The 23,448-nt window shown below is 37.1% G+C and overlaps 1 protein-coding gene across 1 annotated transcript; it reads left to right on the top strand.

Moving 5' to 3' along the window:
* The first annotated feature begins 319 nt into the window (after positions 1 to 319).
* Positions 320 to 22,304, top strand: aldh16a1 (aldehyde dehydrogenase 16 family, member A1). The gene is made up of 17 exons (XM_057861237.1): positions 320 to 537; positions 1,155 to 1,254; positions 3,866 to 3,992; positions 4,109 to 4,266; positions 4,410 to 4,487; positions 4,815 to 5,002; positions 5,085 to 5,243; positions 6,588 to 6,746; positions 7,577 to 7,730; positions 7,839 to 7,914; positions 9,979 to 10,084; positions 10,266 to 10,390; positions 15,170 to 15,340; positions 16,584 to 16,788; positions 16,906 to 17,091; positions 20,905 to 21,030; positions 21,312 to 22,304. Exons 1-17 carry the CDS (start codon positions 448 to 450, stop codon positions 21,483 to 21,485), a joined length of 2,382 nt encoding a protein of 793 aa, XP_057717220.1. The 5' UTR covers positions 320 to 447; the 3' UTR covers positions 21,486 to 22,304.
* The last annotated feature ends 1,144 nt before the right edge of the window (positions 22,305 to 23,448 follow it).

Genomic DNA, 23,448 nt, shown 5'->3' with positions numbered 1-23,448 from the left:
TTTCCAATCAATTTTACAAACAGCTTCATTTTTCCATAAACCTCTGTGATACAATAATTTTACTGTGTACTTGATACATCAAAACGAAAAAAATCAACACCAAGCCAGAATCATAGCCACGTTAATATGGTTTGTTATGAACCAAACTGTTTTAAAATCGGTGAATATTTTGCCACGTTAAGAATATTTAAGTGGACAAAATCCCTCACCTTAGGTTCGCTGCAAATAAGCCTGCTTTAAGATGGCCGCTGGTGACTAACGCCGCCAACTCCAGTTTTTACATCTAGCTTCTTCATACGTTATATCTACAGGTAGCACAGCCAACTCTGACGTCTTTTTGGCCTTTTCTCTGTTCTCGCCGGGGGCGGCTTCTGTACTTTTGGCAAAGAGTTTGACATCTTTCAAACGTGAGATATAGTATAGTTGCAGTGGTTTGCTGCGACTATTATGGCCGGAACCACCACAAAAACTGTACATGATATTTTTCAAAGCATGGAGTACGGACCATCTGCAACATCCAACACTGCCACTGCACAGGTATTTTACTGTATTTTTTCAGTTAAAAAAAAAAAAAAAAAAGAGGTTTGTGCTTTTACTTCTGTTTTTATTTACACACATGCATTTTGCATGCCTATTTCAATGGTCCTTCTCTGTACTGCAAGCTCATTTTAGACTCTTGGACTCATGAGAAGTTCATTAACTCTTGGCTGGTTGTAACTCACAAGGCAAACATGTGACCGAACGGTACAATAAATAAACTTGTAATGAAGTGTCATGGGAAAGCTGCACGGGGGAGACACTTTCCACCATCAAACTAGAATTCAAATTCAAAGTAATATACCATTTGAAACAAGTGGTTGATTTTGTACTTTGTCCCCAGTCTGTAGTTTACTCTCCCTTAACCATGCCCAGCATAAATGGTTGCTTTATAAGTGTAATGGACTTTGAATTTGATGAATGATTTTTTAAAAGTAGAATAACCAGATGACAATGTGATGATTAATATTTTTTTGATAGAATAATCAGAATCATTGCTTTTAAGCACAGTGTTTTCTTTTTCTTTCTTTCTTTTTTTAATTACTGTAAAAGCCGGGCATATGAACAAGGGTGTATAGACTTTTGATATCCACTCTGCATTATCCCTGCTCCTATAGGCCTGGCTGGATAATCATTCCCGCTCCCTAGGTCTGTTTATTGATGGCAAGTTCGTCAATCCGCTAGACAGACAGACACGCTCCTTGATGGATTCGAAAGGTAATTTCCGTTTCAACGCCACACAGATCAGTTTTTGGCAAACTACTCAACTGAAATAACAGCTGCAAGATGTTTTTCTAGCATTTCCAGACAATTAACGGCAAAAATCTGTGTTTTCACTTCCAGCTCTCAGTGCTACAATGATTAGCTCATAAAAAGGAAAAGAGGGAAAAAAAAAAAAAAAAACGAGCACACGTATTGCAAATGAATAAGATGCTAATGTCATTCTACGAGTACAGGATGTGTTGTCATTGTTATCAAATTTAAGACAGTTGTCTATTGTGTTGATTGTGATTTTTTTGTTTGTTTGTTTTTTACTCTTGGTTGACACTTAATATAACCCATTTGGGGCGTGTGACTATTTTTGGTGGTCCACATATGTGGATGGCAGGTCACAATTCTTATGGTATTCTTTTTTTATTATTATTCATTATTGATATACTATATAAATATACGTAGAGTTTTAAACAAATAGATAAAATTATATAATAAATTATTACATTATAAATAAAAGTAAAAACTAAATTAAAACAAATACGCTCTGGCTATAAGCCCCCATAACATTCCAAAGTTGATAAATAACAAATAACATCAATAACAAAAATATTTTTTTAAAATTACATTCTTTGTTTTGAATTTTAAAAAATGATTGAACATTTTTTTAATTAATAGAACATTTGCAGTTTAATCTTTTATATTAATTATTAAAGATATTTTTTTAAATAATAATTGAAAATTAATATAAATAAAAGAAATGACAGATATTTGTTTTCCACAATAAAAAGAGAAAGTTTAAAAAAGTTATAATAATAATGAATGTTTCCTTCTTGCCTGCCAATGGGAACAGCAACGACTCCAATTAATTTAAAGTGCCTGTGACAGCATAAAAAAAACTTAAATAGCATTATTATGCGAATTAGAATCATATTTTGAGACGATTCGACTGTATACAACAATTTGGCAAAGCGAGGATGACTACAAATTAGTTTTTTAATCTGCCGTTTAACCCCTGCCTGTCATTATAACGCTCTAGCGTCCCCAGCTGGAGGATGATGTCGGCAGGGTTACGATTTCATCTGATTTAGAATTCGGCCCATTGAGGGGGAATTATTCAGAACAAGGAAAATACGACGAAAAGAGCTGCAAAATGTCATTGTTTTAATATTTCTAATCCAATATTTTTTACAGGATATTCTTTTTTTAAAAAGTATCTTTCCCCAACTGCTAAATAAATGGTGTGGTCATGACAAATAACAGTCTTGTGCTAAATGGAATATGAAATATTAAAAATGCATTTATTCCGTACAATTTGGAAAAACTACTTCATAATGGTCAAAACTGTCGACTCCTTGCACCTCCCAAACGATATTTTATGCCACCGGAAATAGTCCAGCTTTTGTCATTTCCCTGCCTTGGCTTCGGCAAGCGTAAACGAACCAGGAGGCGTGACAGCTAGCTGTCATGCTAACCTGAACCGAGCGGTGTTTCAAAGTCTTATTCTCGCCTTTGAAGGGAAAAATCATACAAAACCACCCCGGATCATGTCACAAGGTCGCGGGGTTTTTGGTTGTCTTCGCCGATCGGCAACCCCCCCCCGGCGGCCAACAAGTTACAGCTCGTCGTTCCCCTGCTGCGGGGAGGAGAGCTCGTTTGCCGGGGAAGCAGCTGGAGAATGACCGCCGGACAAACCGGTTGATGTCGGAGGAGCGCATAGCTGCCCGAGCCCAACCCGAGGATAGTGGTGTATTGCTGGGCACACGAACAGGGCAGAGGGGGCTGGAAGTCTGGACGATATGGAGAACCGCATGAGCATAAGCAGAGTATAGCGCTCTCCCGGCGGGCACGCGAAGAGGATCGAGCGGGTTGCGCGACAAGTCGTCGTTTGAGTGGCATTCTCGGTGGACATGGAGCATTGTCAGCCACAAAATGCAAGCCACCTCCGTATTAAAACGTATGCTATGATCCCAGTATTTGATATAATACAAAACACAATATTTACTCACTTCCTCGTAAGTCCAATGGTCCCAAAGTTGTCAGGTTTTTTTTTTTGCCAATCTTGGGGTGAACGGGAACTTTTTGAAACCCAATAAGCCTCATACGCCTCTCCCTGGTGCAGCAACAAAATCCTGCAGCACATTTGGCTGGCGTGAAGCGAAAAATAAACAACAAAATACGCAAAATCAGCTGAATTCACAGTCCATCTGCATGCTATAAATAATTGCTGTATTGTGAGATGCTGACCCGGGTGACGTCACATTCGAATTTGTCCTCAAACCGAGACTGGAGCCGGAAGTCACTAATTTTCATGACGCGGGATTCAAAAATTGAATAAATAAAATGATCGCTTCCACACACATCCAAGCGGTCCATTTCATTCAGGAGCATAAAATACCGCGTGAAATATGAAATAAACATCCTTTTTGCTGTCATAGGCACTTTAAACATGGAGGACTGGTCTGTGAATGCTCAGGTTTCATAGCCGTTGACGCTCATTCACACTTCCCAGTCCAAATGGACCGGACGTCTTGTGCCACCAATGGCCGGCAGTGAGTTCAATGAGTGCCCTTAAAGTTGAAGATGTAACAAAAAATATTCTGTGCTTCTTGTCTAGGTGGTGTAGTGTGCAGCACATTGTGTGCTCTGCAAGATGATATTACACAATGTGCATCCTCTGCCACTAAGGGCTTTGAGACTTGGAGTAGTCTCTCCTGCTACCAGAGATCCAAAGTGCTGCTCAGGTACTCTAAATCCACCAAGGGAACCTTAAACCGGGTTAAGGAACATTGCTCTAATTTTGGACAGATTTTGTGAGTTTTTGTGCCTCTCTTTTGAGACCAATGATGCCTCTTCTCAGGTTGGCGAGCGCTCTGGGACAGCACGGCAGGTGTGTGAGCGAGCTGTGTGACCTCTGTCAGGTGTCCTGCTCCTCCTCTACCCTTGTCAGAATGTTGCAGTACTACAGCGGCTGGGCTCAGCTCAGAGACACTCTCATCGCAAACTGGTCACCACTGGGTGAGTGAACTCCACTAATTTGCCCATTTATTCAGGCTCTGTTTGAACTTTCATCCAAGACTCGCTGCTTAATGCAATAACACACTGTTGTATAAGATGATTTAATTTTTAATCATCTTTTACTTTGGTTTTGCTGTTTACAGGTGTGGTTTTAGTAGTTGTCTCCGATGACTGCACATTCTACTCTCTGATGCTCAAAATTTTACCAGCACTAGCCATGGGTAAACAATTCACTTTGTGATACAAAATAATTCTTTCAGTCTCATTGATGATTATAGATTAGATGCTCAGTAGTGTGGCGCTTTTCATCCCTCTGCTGTAAGTTTAACTGAGTTCGTCATGAGTCGACGTCCGATCCGTTTGAGCCGGTAGGGCTGGCAGTGGATGAACGGATGCATATTCGCGGCCAGCCATCCCGGTTCAAAGAGATTGGATGCATATTGCTGTCAATGGCAGCTAAAGAGTTAATGTTTCTCAAGCCAAGTTATCTTGTTTATATTAGATAACATCACATCTAAGTTACTAATAAATGTTTTTTGCCTCCTTAGGCAACTCTGTCATCGTTGTCCCTGGTCAAAGCACTGCCCCTCCAGCACTTTTATTGGCTCAGCTTTTTATGAGCTCAGGGCTTCCTGCTGGTGCTCTCAATGTGTTAACTGGAAATGATGTGTCACTGGCTGCTGATGTTGCCAAAAACTCAAGAATCAGCTATGTCACCTACAGTGGCAACAAGCAGGTGCGCATATGAACAGGTCATCTAATCACCATTAAGGATACCTAAATGATCCAAGTATGTTTTTTCCCCTCAACTTCCTCAGGATGGCATCAACCTGTGTAAAGCAACAGCAGGAATGGGTGTTCCAGTATCTGTAACCCCAAACATTGGCGCCACATGTCCTATCATCATATTTGAGTCTGCTGACATCAATAGTGCCATTGATGATGTGATAGAGATTGCCTTCAAGAAGAATAAAGAAGTGAGTCAAGTATCCAGTGTAGGCCTGCAGCTGTCGAATATTTTAGTAATCGAGTAACTGACTGAAAATTCTATCGAGTAATCGGATAAAACTTTTTTTTTTTTTTTTTTTTTTTAGGTAAGGAGCAATTATAAATGTACTAGGGCTGCAGCTATCGAATATTTTAGTAATCGAGTAATCGACTGAAAATTCTATCGATTAATCGAGTAATCGGATAAAACTCTTTTTTTTTTATAGATAAAGAGCAACTATAAATATACATGAGAAAAAGACATTTAATCCAATATTGAACCATTTTCAGTCAATCAATGTCTTTATTTTCGATGCACATTGTTGAAAACAGCCAACAATTTCATCTCATATGTGACTAGAAAAAAAAATCCACAGCTTTCACTCAAAAAACTTCTAGATCTTATAAAAAAAAACATATTTCTTACCTAAAAATGTAATTACGCTTGATAAAACATCACTTGAAAGCTTTTCCCACGTGTTTCAATTGAATTTCCATTTGTGTCAAGCTATTTTTAAGTTTAGTTAAGTTTTAAGTCTAAGTTTAGTCTAAACTGTAAGTACTGATAGGATTTTGAGTTTTTGCAGTGTTCAAAATAAATGTATGATACCTGCTGTATTGGAGCACATTAGGGACCAGTGCTACTTGGTGTTTTATTCAGCAATGACTACTGAGCTAAAACTGACAATTAGCTTTATTATGTTTTAATTTTACACCCTCATCACTCTACAGCGCTGTGTATTTACAGATTAAATAAAGCCTGTATGTAAGACACGTTAGCCACGCATCGACAGTGGTCATAATCAATAGAAACCTAGCCCTCTGAAGGGCTAACGTTACGTGAGCGAGTGAGAGTAACGTTATATTTATTAGCGCTGAGAAGTGTACTGCCTAAAGATGGCGGCTGTTTACTAACGCTGCCCGGACACGGCCGAGTCTGTCATTTCGCATCTAATCCTAAATGCATGCGATATCTATGAGACGCATCGGACACTACCAGCTACCACACTAACATTATGCGGGCGTAGTTTTTAGCAACGTCGGCGTAGTTTGTAGCGGCTGTCGGCTGCTGTAAGGTGTTTTTTTTTTTCCATTGCTTCCTTCTCTACGCACGTGACGTCAGCGCGTTGTTCCGCATTAAAAGTAGTCCGGGCAAAGCGTGATCCTTAGAGCTGGCAAAATTAAACGATTCCTCGAGGTGGATAAAATTACTCGGATCAGTTTTTGAGCTCGAGTTACTCGAGTTGCTCGAGTATTCGTTTCAGCTCTAATCCATTGCTAATTCATTTTAGATGCATGTTGTTTTAACAATCATTTCTTTCCATCTACTGCAGGTGCATTGGGTGTTGTGTGTGCAGGAGAGCGTGCAGGACAGCGTGGTTGACCGTCTAAGGATGCGAATGGCAGGCTTGAAGTGTGTGGCACTTCCCAGTGATGGGGCTAGGGTGCTTGTGGATAGCGCAGTGCAAGATGCTCAAAACAAGGGGGCAACGGTTAGTTGTAAAACATTAATTTACTAGATGCATTAAAGTACAGTTAATTCAATCATTTGTCAACGTCCCTATTCTAATTCTTGAAATTTAACACCGGGAGTAATGATGCATTTGGCTAGTTCAGCCCTTTATAAGGCAAGTGAATATTTTTGGTAATTTTAAAAACTTAACCTTATAAGACACACTTGTTTGCCAAATGTTAATATTTTTGTCTACCTGATCCCATATTGTATGTCTTTTAATGATTAATTAAACACATAAATTATTAAAATGAAATAAAAATGAAAATAAAATGATAAAAAACAAAAATACATCTGGTTATGGCCCAATAAATCTTTAAAGTTAACGATAATAAATTAAAAAAAAAAAAAAAATTTTAAAACAAATAACATTTTTTAAAATTCTTTTTTTTGTTTTCGATTAAAAGTTTAAAAATGAATAAACATTTTAAATAATATTAGTAGTTCTTTGACTTGAATGTAAAACAGAAAAAACTAACTTTTTTAATAAAAAAAAAAAAAAGAATATTTACTATTGACTCATTGCTTGCCACTGACAACGATAGACGTCCATCCAATTCTCTTAAACTGGGATTAGTGGCTGTGAATGCCCACGTTTAAAGAATTAAGCATAAAAAAAAAATTCACACGTCCAAAATTATTTTGCGAACGCAAAAGATGGTTTTGGAAGTACAATAAATGTTCACACTATTTTTTTTTAAATATATAAATATATATAATTGTTACGTTCTTTTATTTTCTTGCTATGAGTGCCTTATAAAGGATTAATTAAAACGTAATAACTAATAGTTTTGTTTTTATGCCCCTCAGTTGGTGCAGTCTTGTGCTGTGCCCTCTGGTACACAGTATCCTCCTACTGTCCTATGTGGAGCCGCTCCTTCTTCGCCATGTGTGGTCACGCCCTCTCCTGGGCCACTCCTTCCTCTAATGACTTTCAGAAGTAATACAGAAGCAGTGACTTTGGGTAAATACGTATTTTTCTGTAGATGTATAAAATGACCTTTTAAGGATTGAAGCAGGATTTCATCAGTAGATTTCCACTTGAGTCACAGTAGCATTCTGTTTTACACAGGGAATCATAGTCCACATGGCCAAGCAGCATGCATCTGGACTGAAGACCTCACTCTGGCATTAGAGACATCTAAGAGGCACACACTTGCATACAGCTATAAATTTTTGTTTATTACCAACACAGTATGGTTTTGTCTGTTTTTAAAACCATTCATGCTGTAGGAATCTGGCTCTTAAGTAGTGTTGCACTGAAACCAACAGTAGTATACATCGGATAAGGCACTAAAATGACATCATTGGTATCGGAGAGTAAAGAAATAACGCGCTGATGTGCGCAGCATGTACTCTGCGAGCTTTAGTTTCCAACCAACTGATCATCTTACCCAAGAGATGGCCACTAGCTACGCAGGAGCGAAAGAGGGAAAACAGGGAAATGTAGGCTAGCAAACTTGTTTGCTCTGCTAGCATAAGTGAAAACGACATTTTGATCTTTGAGAGCAATTCAAGTCTCAAGTTTTAAAGTTTATCTGTTTATTGTCACACATAGACATGTGCCGGTTACCGGTTTTAAGGTATACCGTGGTATGAAAATGTCACGGTTACAAAACCGCAAAAATTTTCCATCATACCGTCCCAACAGTATTAGCTATTTTTTATGTCCAAAATGCGGGGAGAAATCCCTCGCTTGCAGCTGCAAGGCTCAACCGTCCCCCACTGATTGTTGCTCAGTGTCAGTGAGTCAGCTGTGCTACGCGATGGCCGGAGGGGTGAAACTCTAACTTTTTCCTCCACCGAAGAAAATGAAATCGCTGGTATGGGGTTACGGCTACAGAATATTTACAGGATGGGCTTAGAGGAAGAGGGCCAACTGGCATGTAAAACATGTTTGCGGAGGGTGGCTGCGGAGGAGGCAATACCTCCAATATAATTTCGCATTTATACAAAATTAAAGGTGAGTAAACACCGTCATGAACGTCTCCCACCAGCTACGAGAGTTAACTTCAGCGTGTTTAGTGTGTCTAGCGGTGGTAAAATGTGCTGGTTTTTTTTCTCTGTCATCTGTTTTGAGAAATAGTGTGTATAAACATGATACGAGTCATACACACGCACTTTTTCTGGATAATTTATGAGTTTTTTTCTGATGGTAATAATTTTGAGCTGTGGTTGTGTTTACCTAAAGGACTGCATTTATTTTAACTCTATTTAGAATAATCCAGTTATTTTTTGGTATTTAAAAAAAAAAATATATATATATATATATATATATATATATATATATATATATATATGTTGTTGGTTTTTTTTTTAACTTAACATACTTATGTTCTAATTTGCTAATATGTTTTGAAAATAAAAATCCTGTTCAATAGATTTTTTTTTTTAACCTAGATATGATATTTTGGCTTAAGGTTATTTTTACCGTCAAAATGTCATACCGTCAGAATGTCATACCGGCACACGGCAAATCGCACATACCAGGTTGGCGATTAAAAATGTACTGATTCACTCGGTTTGTTTCAGTCTTTTTTTCTTGATCCACAAAGGTGAATAAGCCGTGTCTGAACAAGCCAAGATTTCTTTACATTTAAGTGAGTATGCAGTAATTTAGTTTTTAAGCGAAAAAAAAAGGTGGCATCAGTTCAGTATGAGCATTGGCTGAATGCGTATCGGAATCTACGCATAAAATGTTACCAGTGCAACACTACTTTTATTCAAGAACTTTTCCTTACATTGTCACATAAGGATTATTACTTTTTTTAATCACAGAAAATTACATTAAATCTGTATATAATGTTAAATCTGACCAAGTTAAGTTTCAGTATATATATATATATATATATATATATATATATTTTTTTTTTTAATCTTATTTAGCTCTTAATGTTATGCAAAAAACAAATAATGTCATTTTTGGACATATTAATAGCATAGCCACTTGTTTTCCCATTCGTGATAACTGTTGAAGATTTTTTTTTTTTAATCTATAAAATATTTTTCTTTCTTTTTACTATATAATGAACTCATTGGGTGCCATTGACGGTGATGGATTGGCTGTTTGCTATTGACAAACTAATTTAAATTCACAGCAGAAGGATAAAAACAGTCACATGAATTTTTCTATCATCATCACTGGCACTGAAACAGTTAATGCTTCTGTATGCTATTCATATGTTTTCCCCTTTGTTTCTCTCCAACTGTAGTCTGTCTGTTGGCTCAGTGTGGGTGAACTCGCACCCATTGTCTGAACCTTGTCTGCCTGTTTCTGGTCACAAAGACAGCGGCACATGTACTGATGGCGGCCAGGAGGTTGGTTGAAGTAGTTTTTGACACTTTTATCCCTGTGTAGTTGTTAAATTTCTGTCATACTCGCTTTAATTTTCTGCTGTCTTTTTCAATGTGTACGTACTTTCTTGAAAAACGTGCAAAAATTCACATTGTGTCATCAGTTAAATATTTAACGCCTATACATCCTTCTGCTGTCTTTCAGGGGCTGTATCAGTTTATGAGGCCGTCCTCTTCCCCTGTTGTTCCTCGCACTTCCCCAGTTGCTCTGCATTATGCAAATTTTGGAACTGACGCACCTCAAGTTATCATTCCGGATGAGACCGCCGGGTATGTTGTCTCTCTTTTAAGTGGATGTCTATGTATGGTTATTATTATTTACTGGGAAATGACAATATGGCCTAAAAATGTCAGATTTTTTTTTTTTTTTTAAACTTTTGAACAAATATTTGATGTAGTTTTTTTCAGATTTTGTCCTCTCCCCTCTACTTTTAAGGAGACGATAACAACAAAAGACAGAAAAAAAGAACAAAACAAGTTGAACCCTTTATAAAGAACGCATTGAACTCATTGGCTTCCATTGACGGCGCGAGACAGCCAATCCATTTTGACTGAGAAGAGCGAATGAACAATTCGCCCCTCCCAGTCAAAATTGATTGGACATTTCATGCCGTCAATGGCATTGAACTATGAGCATTCACAGCAAGTCTTCCCAGTTTAAATATATTGGGCTATCTTCAATGGTCTTTGTCAGTGGTCGGCAATATGTTAAATACTATGAATTTCTTTTTTGTTGTTGGTGTTGAATCTGTTTTTATTCATTTTAATTGATATTAGTATTGATATTTGGTATCCACATATGTGGACATCACTTTTTGGGTCCTATTGGTCACACATGTATTTTAAATGTTGATATTGTGGCCTTCATGATGCCAGGTCTTTTTTCCAAAATTACCAAAAATAGTCACTATCCCTATAAAGGGTTAAAAAGGGTTAAATGTTGAGTTGTAGTTACAAAATAAAGTGCAAAATTTCTGTTTTAAATACATTTTTCTTTCCCCCTATTTGTGCTGTCAGCCCCCAAATATAAAATATCTTCATAAAGAAACAAATGCTCATGGAATAATCTATTGAATAATTGGTTGCTAATTATCTTGTTTCTTGTTTTGGGGCAAAAAAACAAGATAAAAAAAGAAAACTCTTGCCTTTTTTCTCCCTCAAATCATCTGCAGTAAAAAAATAAAAATGAAAGGCAAGGCAAGGCAAATTTATTTATATAGCACAATTCAACACAAGGCAATTCAAAGTGCTTTACATCACATGAAGATCATAAAAATCACATTTAAATCAATACAACATAACCAAGACAATCAAAATCGGAAATAAAATTATACATAAAAACCGCATTTAATAACAAATAGAACAAAAATAAATAAATAAATAAAAATAAAACAAAAACTACTACTACTAATAATAATTGAAATCAGCAATGGAGATAAGCACAAGAGGAATAGAAAGCAAGTAGATTGAAATATATAGACAGTTATGGATATGCAGTGCTAAACAAAAGCGTTTTTAGCCCTGATTTAAAAGAGCTAACAGTTTGAATATACTTCAGACATTCAGGTAACTTGTTCCAGAGGTGAGGAGCATAATAACTAAATGCTGCCTCACCCTGCTTGGTTCTTGTTCTTGGAACATGCAGGAGACCGGTTCCAGACGACCTTAGGGGTCTAGATGTCTCATAGGAATCTAACAAATCAAGCATGTATTTTGGTCCAAGGCCACTAAGTGTTTTGTAGACGAGCAGTTGTATTTTATAGTCTATCCTTTGACTCACTGAAAGCCAATGTAACGATTTCAAAACCGGTGTAATGTGGTCCAGCTTGTATTTGTGAGGACTCTGGCTACAGCATTCTGTACTAGCTGCAGCTTCCTGACTGATTTTTTATCAAGACCCGTAAATATATCGTTGCAATAGTCCAATCTGCTGAAAATGAATGCATGCATATGTTTTTCCATGTCTTGTTGAGTCAGAAGCCCCTTAATTCTGGTTAAATTTTTTAGGTGGTAATAAGCGGATTTAGTGACGGGTTTTAGATGGCTATCAAATTTTAGGTCTGAGTCAATAATTACGCCAAGGTTTCGGACTTGATTTGTAGCTGTAAGAAAAAAAACTAAAAAAAAAAAAAAAAAAACCTCGAATTAATCCATAACAAAGGGTGCATTAATATGGGTTCAAAATTCATATTTATAATCCGATTGAATGGCCAACACAATTAAAAATGTCTCAAATAAACACCTTAGCCAATTGGATACACCCGGATCGTATTGTAATTTGGATCGATTGATAATCCGCTCCATGCCCAATGTAAACTGCTGAGTGGAGCAGATTGGGTTGATAGAGAGGATTATTCGGTCTGCGCATGCGCTCCTACTACGTAAGAGCACGGCAGTGAAGCAGGAAGTGTACCTCTTCTCTGTTGCTGCCTTAATGTGATGTCGTAGCGTTTTTAGCCCTGATTTAAAAGAGCTAACAGTTTGAACATACTTCAGACATTCAGGTAACTTGTTCCAGAGGTGAGGAGCATAATAACTAAATGCTGCCTCACCCTGCTTGGTTCTTGTTCTTGGAACATGCAGGAGACCGGTTCCAGACGACCTTAGGGGTCTAGATGTCTCATAGGAATCTAACAAATCAAGCATGTATTTTGGTCCAAGGCCACTAAGTGTTTTGTAGACGAGCAGTTGTATTTTATAGTCTATCCTTTGACTCACTGAAAGCCAATGTAACGATTTCAAAACCGGTGTAATGTGGTCCAGCTTGTATTTGTGAGGACTCTGGCTACAGCATTCTGTACTAGCTGCAGCTTCCTGACTGATTTTTTATCAAGACCCGTAAATATATCGTTGCAATAGTCCAATCTGCTGAAAATGAATGCATGCATATGTTTTTCCATGTCTTGTTGAGTCAGAAGCCCCTTAATTCTGGTTAAATTTTTTAGGTGGTAATAAGCGGATTTAGTGACGGGTTTTAGATGGCTATCAAATTTTAGGTCTGAGTCAATAATTACGCCAAGGTTTCGGACTTGATTTGTAGCTGTAAGAAAAAAAACTAAAAAAAAAAAAAAAAAACCTCGAATTAATCCATAACAAAGGGTGCATTAATATGGGTTCAAAATTCATATTTATAATCCGATTGAATGGCCAACACAATTAAAAATGTCTCAAATAAACACCTTAGCCAATTGGATACACCCGGATCGTATTGTAATTTGGATCGATTGATAATCCGCTCCATGCCCAATGTAAACTGCTGAGTGGAGCAGATTGGGTTGATAGAGAGGATTATTCGGTCTGCGCATGCGCTCCTACTACGTAAGAGCACGGCAGTGAAGCAGGAAGTGTACCTCTTCTCTGTTGCTGCCTTAATGTGATGTCGTAATTATTGTAAATACCACACATTGAGTGGAAAAGTGCAGGCGAACACTCTGTCAAGTCGTATTTTCTACTGGAAAATTTCAATTTGCACTTTTTTTTTTTTAATGCCATCAAAATGTAGTGTACACATTTATAACTTTTTTTTTTTCACCAAGTGGTAGCTAAAATGTTCAGTTACAAACAAAAGCTTACTGTTGCTGCATTTTTATGCAATCTCTTCTTATTGTAATTGATGAAATAGTGGACCGTTTTGTACGGACAACCATCCAAAATGAAGTCAGTGTCTGCCTTTTTTTTTTTTTTTTTTCGCCACAACTGCAAAAGAACATGAACGGGACGTATTCGTAACTACCAATTAGCAAGTCATCTTTCCTAGAGCATGTGAATGCAGCATTACAAATTACAGGTAGTTGCAGAGAGTAAAAAATGCGTATGTCAAAAAGAACAATACAATCAGAATCGGCTGAGGCCATGCAAACATGGATCAAACCACGTACTTAAACTTCACGTATACAGTAGGGCTGTCAAACGATTAAAATTTTTAATCGAGTTAATCACAGCTTAAAAATTAATTAATTATAATTAATCAATTCAAACCATCTATAAAATATGCCATATTTTTCTGTAAATTATTGTTGGAATGGAAAGATAAGACAAGACAGATATATACATTCAACATACTGTATATAAGTACTGTATTTGTTTATTATATCAATAAATCAACAAGATGGCATTACACATTATTAACATTCTGTTAAAGTGACCCATGGAAAGAAAGACTTGTAGTTCTTAAAAGATAAATGTTAGTACAAGTTATAGAAATTTTATATTAAAACCCCTCTTAATGTTTTCGTTTTAATAAAATTTGTAGGGGTGTCAAACGATTAAAATTTTTAATCGAATTATTCACAGCTTAAAAATTATAAGAATCATAATTAATCGCAATTAATCGCAATTCAAACATTTTTAAAATATGCCATATTTTTCTGTAAATTATTGTTGGAATGGAAAGATGACACAAGATGGATATATACATTCAACATACGGTACATAAGTACTGTATTTGTTTATTATAACAATAAATCAACAAGATGGCATTACCGTTATTAACATTGTTAAAGCGATCCATGGATAGAAAGACTTGTAGTTCTTAAAAGATAAATGTTAGTACAAGTTATATAAATTTTATATTAAAACCCCTCTTAATGTTTTCGTTTTAATAAAATTTGTAAAATTTTCAAACAAAAAATAAACTAGTAGCTCGCCAATGTTGATGTCAATAATTACACAATGCTCATGGTGCTGAAATCCATAAAATCAGTCACACCCAAGCGACAGCAGAGGGCGACAAAACACCAAAAAACAAGTAACAAGTGGACATGACACTGTGCTGTCATTTTAATGTTTGAGCGCGCCATGTGCGTTAAATGCGTCAAATATTTTTATGTAATTAATTTTAAAAATTAATTACTGCCCGTTAACGCGATAATTTTGACAGCCCTAGTATACAGATCAAATCCTATTCACTTAATACGATTGATTTCAATCGGATTGAGAAAAACTACCCATGTAAACGTACCCATTGATTCATTGCCTGACATTTTATTATCACAGCATCATTACCACAATTTGATTGCATTTCACACATCTATCATCTCTTCCACTCAGTCCTCTGAAGTCCTACTCGCATTATATTGGTGGCAAGGCCTGCAAATCGGAGTCTGGTTCTAGTATGGCAGTGCATCCACAAGGAGGCAGCAGCGTGTTAGGCTACTTTCCCAGCGGAGGCCAGAAGGATGTCAGGAATGCTGTGGAGGCAGCTATCAAAGTTCAGCCAGGGTGAGACACCAGCATGAGCTCAAACAAACAAGTAGAAGCATGTGGGGGAAAGTTCACATTTGTTGACGTTGTTGGAGATTTGACAGAACACTTCACAGACGGTTGCATCTCAAACTAATTGGTGTAGAAAAAGGGCATTGTTGAATTTGTTGCATTGAAAAGTGAATATCATAATTAGTGCTTGGTGATCTGGCCCAAAAAAAATCACTCTCTCACTCTGTCTCTACCTCTCTCTTGCTCTGTCTCTCTCTCCTTCCAGCACTTTCTCTTGCTGTTTTGCTCTCACTCTTTTTCTCACTTTCTCTTGCTCTGAATTATTTTCATGTGTTTTTTATTTTTTTATTTTCACGCAATCATTAATAGATCTGCAATGAAAACATGAGAAACTACACTGTAAAAAAACATAGCCAATAACTTGTACTAGATTGTAGGTAAACACAACTCAAAGTTTTTAGTTTTCTTCAGGCATTGTATGTTTTGAATAATTGTACGTAATTCATCATGAAGAGCCATCTGGCTTTTGGTTGGGAAATGTTAACGGCTAAGGACAATATGATCTCATCAAATAGAATTTGTTCTGTTGCATCACAAAATCCAATACTGCATAGAGTTAAGCTAATTATTGCCATATTGTGTAACCTTTTTGGATGTGTGGGTTTATTGCAAGCTAATGAATAACTTGAGATGTTGAACGACTGTATTAAAACAGTGCTAACGAACTTTATTAAGCCAAGGTGCTTTGGGAAAATTGTCACGGCATACTAGTTAACAAAATGTATCAAAACTATAATGTAAATATTATATATGGCAACGGGTAGGGGCTGAGAGATATGGCAAAAAATAACATTTACGATTTTTAAGGAGACAAGAACAAAAGACGAGGAAAGCTCAAATAAAGAATTCTAGGGAATTCATTGAATTTGTTGGCTGCCATTGACAGCATGAGGCATCCAATCCATTTGGACTGGGAGTGGCATCCCAGTAGCCAGTTCTCCCAGTTCAAATGAGTTGGATATCTTGTCAAATACTATGAAATTGGGGGAAAAAAATGTAAATGTCTTATTGTGGGCTAAAACCAAGGTATATTTTTGGGTTTATCTTTATTCGTTTGAATTTTATATTTTTTTGTTAACATTTTATTAGAATTTTATTTCTTCATTAAAAAATATCTTAAAATAATAATTATTAATAATAAATAACATATATTATGAAAATCTTTTTAACATTGTGACTGTTTCTCTAGCTGGATGAAAAAGAGTCCCATGGCGCGCGCCCAGTCCATTCAGTCCTTGGCCAAAGGTCTTGAAGGAAAAAGGCAGGATTTAGCAACTTCGATCAGTACACAAACTGGCCTACCTAAAGAGGAGGCTGATATGGAGGTGGAGCTCAGCATCACAAGGCTCAGTGATTGGGCAGCATACTGTGACAAGATTCATGGCGGAATTCTGGTGAAGCTTTTTTTAAATTCATACTTTTTCAATTCTGATTAAACAAGTCTGTAGATGTTCCGATTTCTCTCATGATCCCGACTTGCATTCACCTTTGTTGTGCTTGCTGCGGTTCAGCCTTTACCACAGTCTGGCTCAGGATTTTCCATCCCTGAAGCACTGGGAGTGGTGGGGGTGGTCCTTCCCGACAAGCAGCCCCTCCTCGCCATGGTAACACTTCTTGGAGCAGCCCTCGCCTCTGGCAATGCCATCATTATGGTACCCAGTCAGGAGTATCCACTGCCAGCTTTGACATTTATTCAGGTGACTGTCACAACCATATTCTTCACTCATACAATGCCATTGAAGATGATAGACGTCCAGTCATGTGACACTTTTAATCTTTACGGTGTGAATTTAAATGAGTTTGTCACAAGAAGACGTCCAGTCCGTTTGAACAGGCAATTTACAGTTTTCAAACTACTGCTTCTTTTTGTCTTATTCATATAATTCACACATTTAAAAACAATCATAAAATTAAGGTGCACAAATGTTATCAACCAGTTTTTGGCTAAAACGTACAGTTCCGCTATAATTGATCCTTCACATACATTTTCAAAGGCCCATTCATTTCCAATGACACATTGAACTTTCACTGCTATTGATTTCAGCTCGGACTTACACAAGAAAATCTCCATTGGTGGTTATGATTTTTGAGAAGAAAAAAACTTCCTTGAATTGCACCAGAATTAAGAAGTGACCCAAAATGTAGAGGAAATGACCCAGGAATGCCCTAAAATTAACATAAAGTGACCAATTTACAGGAAGTGACCCCAGAAGACCCCAAAAATATACAGGAAATAACCGATAAATACCCTAAAATTAACAAGGGAGTGACCCACATTGAACTCATTACCTGCCATTCACAAGGACAGATGTCCAATTCATTTAAATTGGGAGGAATGGCTTTGAATCAAGGGTGTAGGTTTGCATAGGGACTTTTGGGACATAACTCTACCATCTTTTTAGGATGCTCAAATTGTCCCCACCAACTTTTAAGCAACGGTATTTGCATTATAATAATCTGTTATATACAGTGCCTTGCAAAAGTATTCGGCCCCCTTGGACCTTGCAACCTTTCGCCACATTTCAGGCTTCAAACATAAAGATATAAAATTTTAATTTTTTGTCAAGAATCAACAACAAGTGGGACACAATCGTGAAGTGGAACAAAATTTATTGGATAATTTCAACTTTTTAACAAATAAAAAACTGAAAAGTGGGGTGTGCAATATTATTCGGCCCCCTTGCGTTAATACTTTGTAGCGCCACCTTTTGCTCCAATTACAGCTGGGAAGTCGCTTGGGGTATGTTTCTATCAGTTTTGCACATCGAGAGACTGACATTCTTGCCCATTCTTCCTTGCAAAACAGCTCGAGCTCAGTGAGGTTGGATGAAGAGTGTTTGTGAACAGCAGTCTTCAGCTCTTTCCACAGTTTCTCGATTGGATTCAGGTCTGGACTTTGACTTGGCCATTCTAACACCTGGATACGTTTATTTTTGAACCATTCCATTGTAGATTTGGCTTTATGTTTTGGATCATTGTCCTGTTGGAAGATAAATCTCCGTCCCAGTCTCAGGTCTTGTGCAGATACCAACAGGTTTTCTTCCAGAATGCTCCTGTATTTGGCTGCATCCATCTTTCAGTCAATTTTAATCATCTTCCCTGTCCCTGCTGAAGAAAAGCAGGCCCAAACCATGATGCTGCCACCACCATGTTTGACAGTGGGGATGGTGTGTTCAGGGTGATGAGCTGTGTTGCTTTTACGCCAAACATATCGTTTTGCATTGTGGCCAAAAAGTTCAATTTTGGTTTCGTCTGACCAGAGCACCTTCTTCCACATGTTTGGTGTGTCTCCCAGGTGGCTTGTGGCAAACTTTAAACGAGACTTTTTATGGATATCTTTGAGAAATGGCTTTCTTCTTGCCACTCTTCCATAAAGGCCAGATTTGTGCAGTGTACGACTGATTGTTGTCCTATGGACAGACTCCCACCTCACCTGTAGATCTCTGCAGTTCATCCAGAGTGATCATGGGCCTCTTGGCTGCATCTCTGATCAGTTTTCTCCTTGTTTGAGAAGAAAGTTTGGAAGGACGGCCGGGTCTTGGTAGATTTGCAGTGGTCTGATGCTCCTTCCATTTCAATATGATGGCTTGCACAGTGCTCCTTGAGATGTTTAAAGCTTGGGAAATCTTTTTGTATCCAAATCCGGCTTTAAACTTCTCCACAACAGTATCTCGGACCTGCCTGGTGTGTTCCTTGGTTTTCATAATGCTCTCTGCACTTTAAACAGAACCCTGAGACTATCACAGAGCAGGTGCATTTATACGCAGACTTGATTACACACAGGTGGATTCTCTTAATCATCATCGGTCATTTAGGACAACATTGGATCATTCAGAGATCCTCACTGAACTTCTGGAGTGAGTTTGCTGCACTGAAAGTAAAGGGGCCGAATAATGTTGCACGCCCCACTTTTCAGTTTTTTATTTGTTAAAAAAGTTTAAATTATCCAATAAATGTTGTTCCACTTCACGATTGTGTCCCACTTGTTGTTGATTCTTGACAAAAAAATTAAATTTCATATCTTTACGTTTGAAGCCTGAAATGTGGCGAAAGGTTGCAAGATTCAAGGGGGCCAAATACTTTTGCGAGGCACTGTAAGTAATTTAGATTGTCTTCCCATATGTTGTAGGGATAGAATTGACCCAACCATAATCAAGTGAATTATTTTCATGATGTTCAGACTACTGACATTTACCCCTGTGCCAGTCCATTTTTTCCCCTAACGCACGTATGTCTGGCTGATGACTCGACCCCCCCCACCCCCCACACACACACTTACTTGCACTCACAGCCCTGACAGAAATACATGTTGACAACATGCCGCCTCCTCCGCCCCCCTTCGAAGAGGAGGGATATTATTTTTGGGCCAGCAGCAGCCACTGCAAGTAATGTAAAAAGACATCAATGTTGTGGCGGTGCGGAACTCTCCACTAACTTTGCTACTGAAAGTCTGACCTGCATCAGAGTTAGCATAACATCAAACTGTGTGAATTTGCTAACTGCAAAAATCGAGTACGAAGCTGCTTAGAGAGAAGTATCCTCCTGTATGTGTATTCTACTGTTGACGTTAGTTAAACTGTAAGAAATGTAGTGAACCGAGCTTTACCCCTTTCTCCCCAATGTTCATTTTTATTTTATTTATGTGGTTTTAAAGCAGCCCAAAGGAGCGTTCTTTTTTTTTTCTTCTTCTTCTTCTTTTGCTGAGTTTGGCTGTGCTTGTGGACAAAAGCAATAGTGTTTTACCTGAAGGAATGCTCCCTTTTTATTTCTTTTTGTTATTCCCTGACCAAGAAGTTTTTTCAGTTATATTTATTTTCTTTATTTAGACAATGTTTATTTTTTGCAGTCCTGGATAGTTTATATTTATTGTGTATGTTAATTTATGTTCAGATATTGTCATTTAAATTTGCTAATAAAATCCAGACATTTTTTCAGGAATTTTTCAAAATGTTTCTTTCGTAGTTTTTGAAAACAAAGGTTTGAATTGAACAACGTATCACCTGAACAAGAACCAATACATATGAAAGTTTGTATAAGTCAATATGTCACATGCAAGTGATGCTTTTATATCGTCCCTACCAATGTTGAGACCAAACCTACGCCCTTGCTTTGAATGCTCATGTTTCATTTCATTTCGTTCATTTGCCCCTCCCAGTCCAATTGGATTGGATGTCCAGCGCCATAAATGGCAGCCAATGAGTTAACAAGTAAGTGACCCGAAAGTGCCCCAGAATTAATAGAATGTGACCAAGAATCTAACCTTGAGAGAGTAAAGCACCTCTTTGCAATTTCTCCAGATATTGCCATTTGTAGTATATATTAAAAGAATATTTTAATAAAAGTGCTGCGCAAAAACGTATTCATGCATCACTGGCAAACCGGTCAGTTGCACAATGTTTATGACGTCGAATCACAGCACGCTAGTACCATCATAAACCAAAGCAAATTTGTTACTGTTTCTCTAAAGTTGGTTTCTTAATGTGTTTGCTGAACTCGTGCTCTGTCGCTAGGTGCTCATTTCCTCAGATCTGCCACCAGGCTTGGTAAACATCATTACAGGAAGAAGGGACCAGTTGACAAAGGCTTTGGCCAACCACAGTGTCATCAAAGCCATCTGGTACTGGGGGAACAATGAGGTGAGCACTACTCACACATCTGAAGGCATTACAACAGCATTTTCAAAGGCACAAAATGTCATTATTTAAAAAAAAAAAAAAAAAAAATCCCCTAAATTAACGAAATGCCCCAAAATTAACAGGAACGAATCTATAAATGCTCCAGCAGGAAGTGACCCACAGGAGTTTACAGACCAGAATAGCAAGCAGCCCTACCAAATTATCCAGAAAATGCATTTTTATAGTTGTTATGTGTAATGTAAATTTACATAGCTCATGTGATCATGTTTTTTATGTTGCAGGGTTGCCAATACCTCCAATACACCTGTACCAGCCCGCTGAAAACACTGCGTCTCCTCTGCCAAACAGACAAGGATGGGAATCATAGCGGCCAAGACTGGTCTTACAACTCCGTACTGGAAGAGTTGTGGAGAAATTCCGTTCAGTGGAAGAGTGTGTGGATTCCTACAGCATAAAAAGACAAGAAGAGTATCAGATGACGAAAAAAAGACACTTTGGCTGCAGGGTTCACTATGCTAAGCGGGTTTCGAATTCACAAAACATTTGAAAGTGAACTGGTTTCTGGGAAAAATATTGTTTAACACATACTGTATTTGATGTAAATTACTACAACTAAAGTGAGTGTGCCATTTGCGACAATAGACATCTAATCCATTTAAATGTAAACTCCCAGTTCAAATGGATTGGATGTCTACGAGTGTCGAACTAACTGAAATTTACAGCAGAAGGATGAAAAGAGCCACATGATTGTAGGTCTAACATCATCAATTGCACTGAAAGTGCATAGGCAGAGTTTGACTTTTGGGGCAGGGGGGGGCACAACATGTTGATGACCATAACCCCGAAATGCGGTGTCAGCAATAAAATTAACTCATAAGAATATTTATAATAAGTTGACAATGAGCAATTTTTGTTTCCCATCATTCTTGAGGGGAATTTTAAATTAGGCTGCTTAGGCAGTACTTTTCGCCAAGATTGTCATCCATTGAATATGGTACGCCTGCCGGTGTCGTGACAATAGAGTTACCCCAGTGAAAAATTGTATCCCCTGGGCGGAGCCATATGAAGGTAGATTTGTGTCTTTAATTATTCAATCAAAAAAAAGTTGCTTCAATAGAAAAATAAGTTGCTTCAATCAAAATATACAGTATATTTTCAACCCAAAAGAAAGCCGCTTCAATCAAAAAAAAATGTGTTTGAATGCAAAAATAAATTTGAAACTCAAAAAACTAAAAAAAAAAAAAATGCATGTGAAAGGTATTTTTCTTTCTTTTTTTTTTTTTTCTTTTTTCTTTTTTTTTGAAGCAACTTTTTTGATTGAAGTAATGTTGATTTGTGTTTGGGCAACATTTTAGCTAGGAAATTTTTGTCTTTATTATTCAATCAAAAAATAAGTTGCTTAAAAAATATATATATTTTCAAAAAGAAAAATGACTTCAATCAAAATAAATATTTCAATCATGGAAAAGGTATTTGAATGCGAAAAAATATTTGCGATTGCAAAACTCACATTTGAACACTTAAATTTTCATTGATTGAAGCAATCCTTTTTGTTTTTGGGCCATATTATGGGGAGGTCATTTGTGTCTAAATCATTTAATCCCCCAAAATGTTGCTTAAAAAAAAAAAATCCAATCAAAGAAAAAAATCATTTGAAAAATAAAATTGCCCTCCCCCTTATTTTTATTTTTTTGTTGTTGTTGAAAATTATATGAAAAGCAAATGACCATCTAAGTTGCTAATCACATGATCTGTTCGAAAAATAATTTTGACCCATTATTAAAAAAATTTTTTTTGTTCATTTGATTCATTTTTGTTTTATTGATTTACAACTTTTTATATAAATAAAGTCAATTACATGCAATGAAACTTTTATGCCACCAGGAGGGGCCTGGCCCCCCTGCCCCTCCCCTTAAAATCCACTTATGTCAAAGTGTTAATAATTGAGCCTCATTGTCAAGCATTCCTCATTTTCTTTCAACGTACATATAACTTTGAAGTTTACTTGAAGTACACATTCCATTTTCAATAAGACAAAGTCATTTTTTCTGTTAAAAACAATTAAAAACCATTGTTATACAATTCCTGTATTTTTTTCTTCTGTTCATAGTGGAGACCTGACATTGGACTTTTGAGCATCTGAGAAGATGAAATAAACATTGCCTATAAAATGCCAGCTTCCACAATCAAATGGAAGCATTAAAATATTTTACATGTTTTACCTTTGCTAAAGCATTTTTTTAATTAACACAATCAGAGTGGTATTCTCTTTTTACAGGTTATTTTATTCTCTTAATGAACAGGAGATGATGACACAATTCAGGTTCAAAAAGAAAGCAAAAATCGCCTAAGATAAATACTGTACATTTATTAAGCAAAAAATAAAAGCTGGTCGGCCAGGACAAATGTCACTGAGAG

Source organism: Corythoichthys intestinalis, chromosome 16 (genome assembly GCF_030265065.1).
Source record: "Corythoichthys intestinalis isolate RoL2023-P3 chromosome 16, ASM3026506v1, whole genome shotgun sequence".
Classification (NCBI taxonomy): Eukaryota; Metazoa; Chordata; class Actinopteri; order Syngnathiformes; family Syngnathidae; genus Corythoichthys; species Corythoichthys intestinalis.
This window is presented reverse-complemented; position numbering and strand designations above follow the sequence as displayed.

Coding starts and splice junctions, on each gene's coding strand:
- aldh16a1 (XM_057861237.1), top strand. CDS start 448: ATGGCCGGAACCACCACAAAAACTGTACATGATATTTTTCAAAGCATG. Junction 5,244..6,587: donor CCTTCAAGAAGAATAAAGAA/GTGAGTCAAGTA, acceptor CATCTACTGCAG/GTGCATTGGGTGTTGTGTGT. Junction 6,747..7,576: donor CTCAAAACAAGGGGGCAACG/GTTAGTTGTAAA, acceptor TATGCCCCTCAG/TTGGTGCAGTCTTGTGCTGT.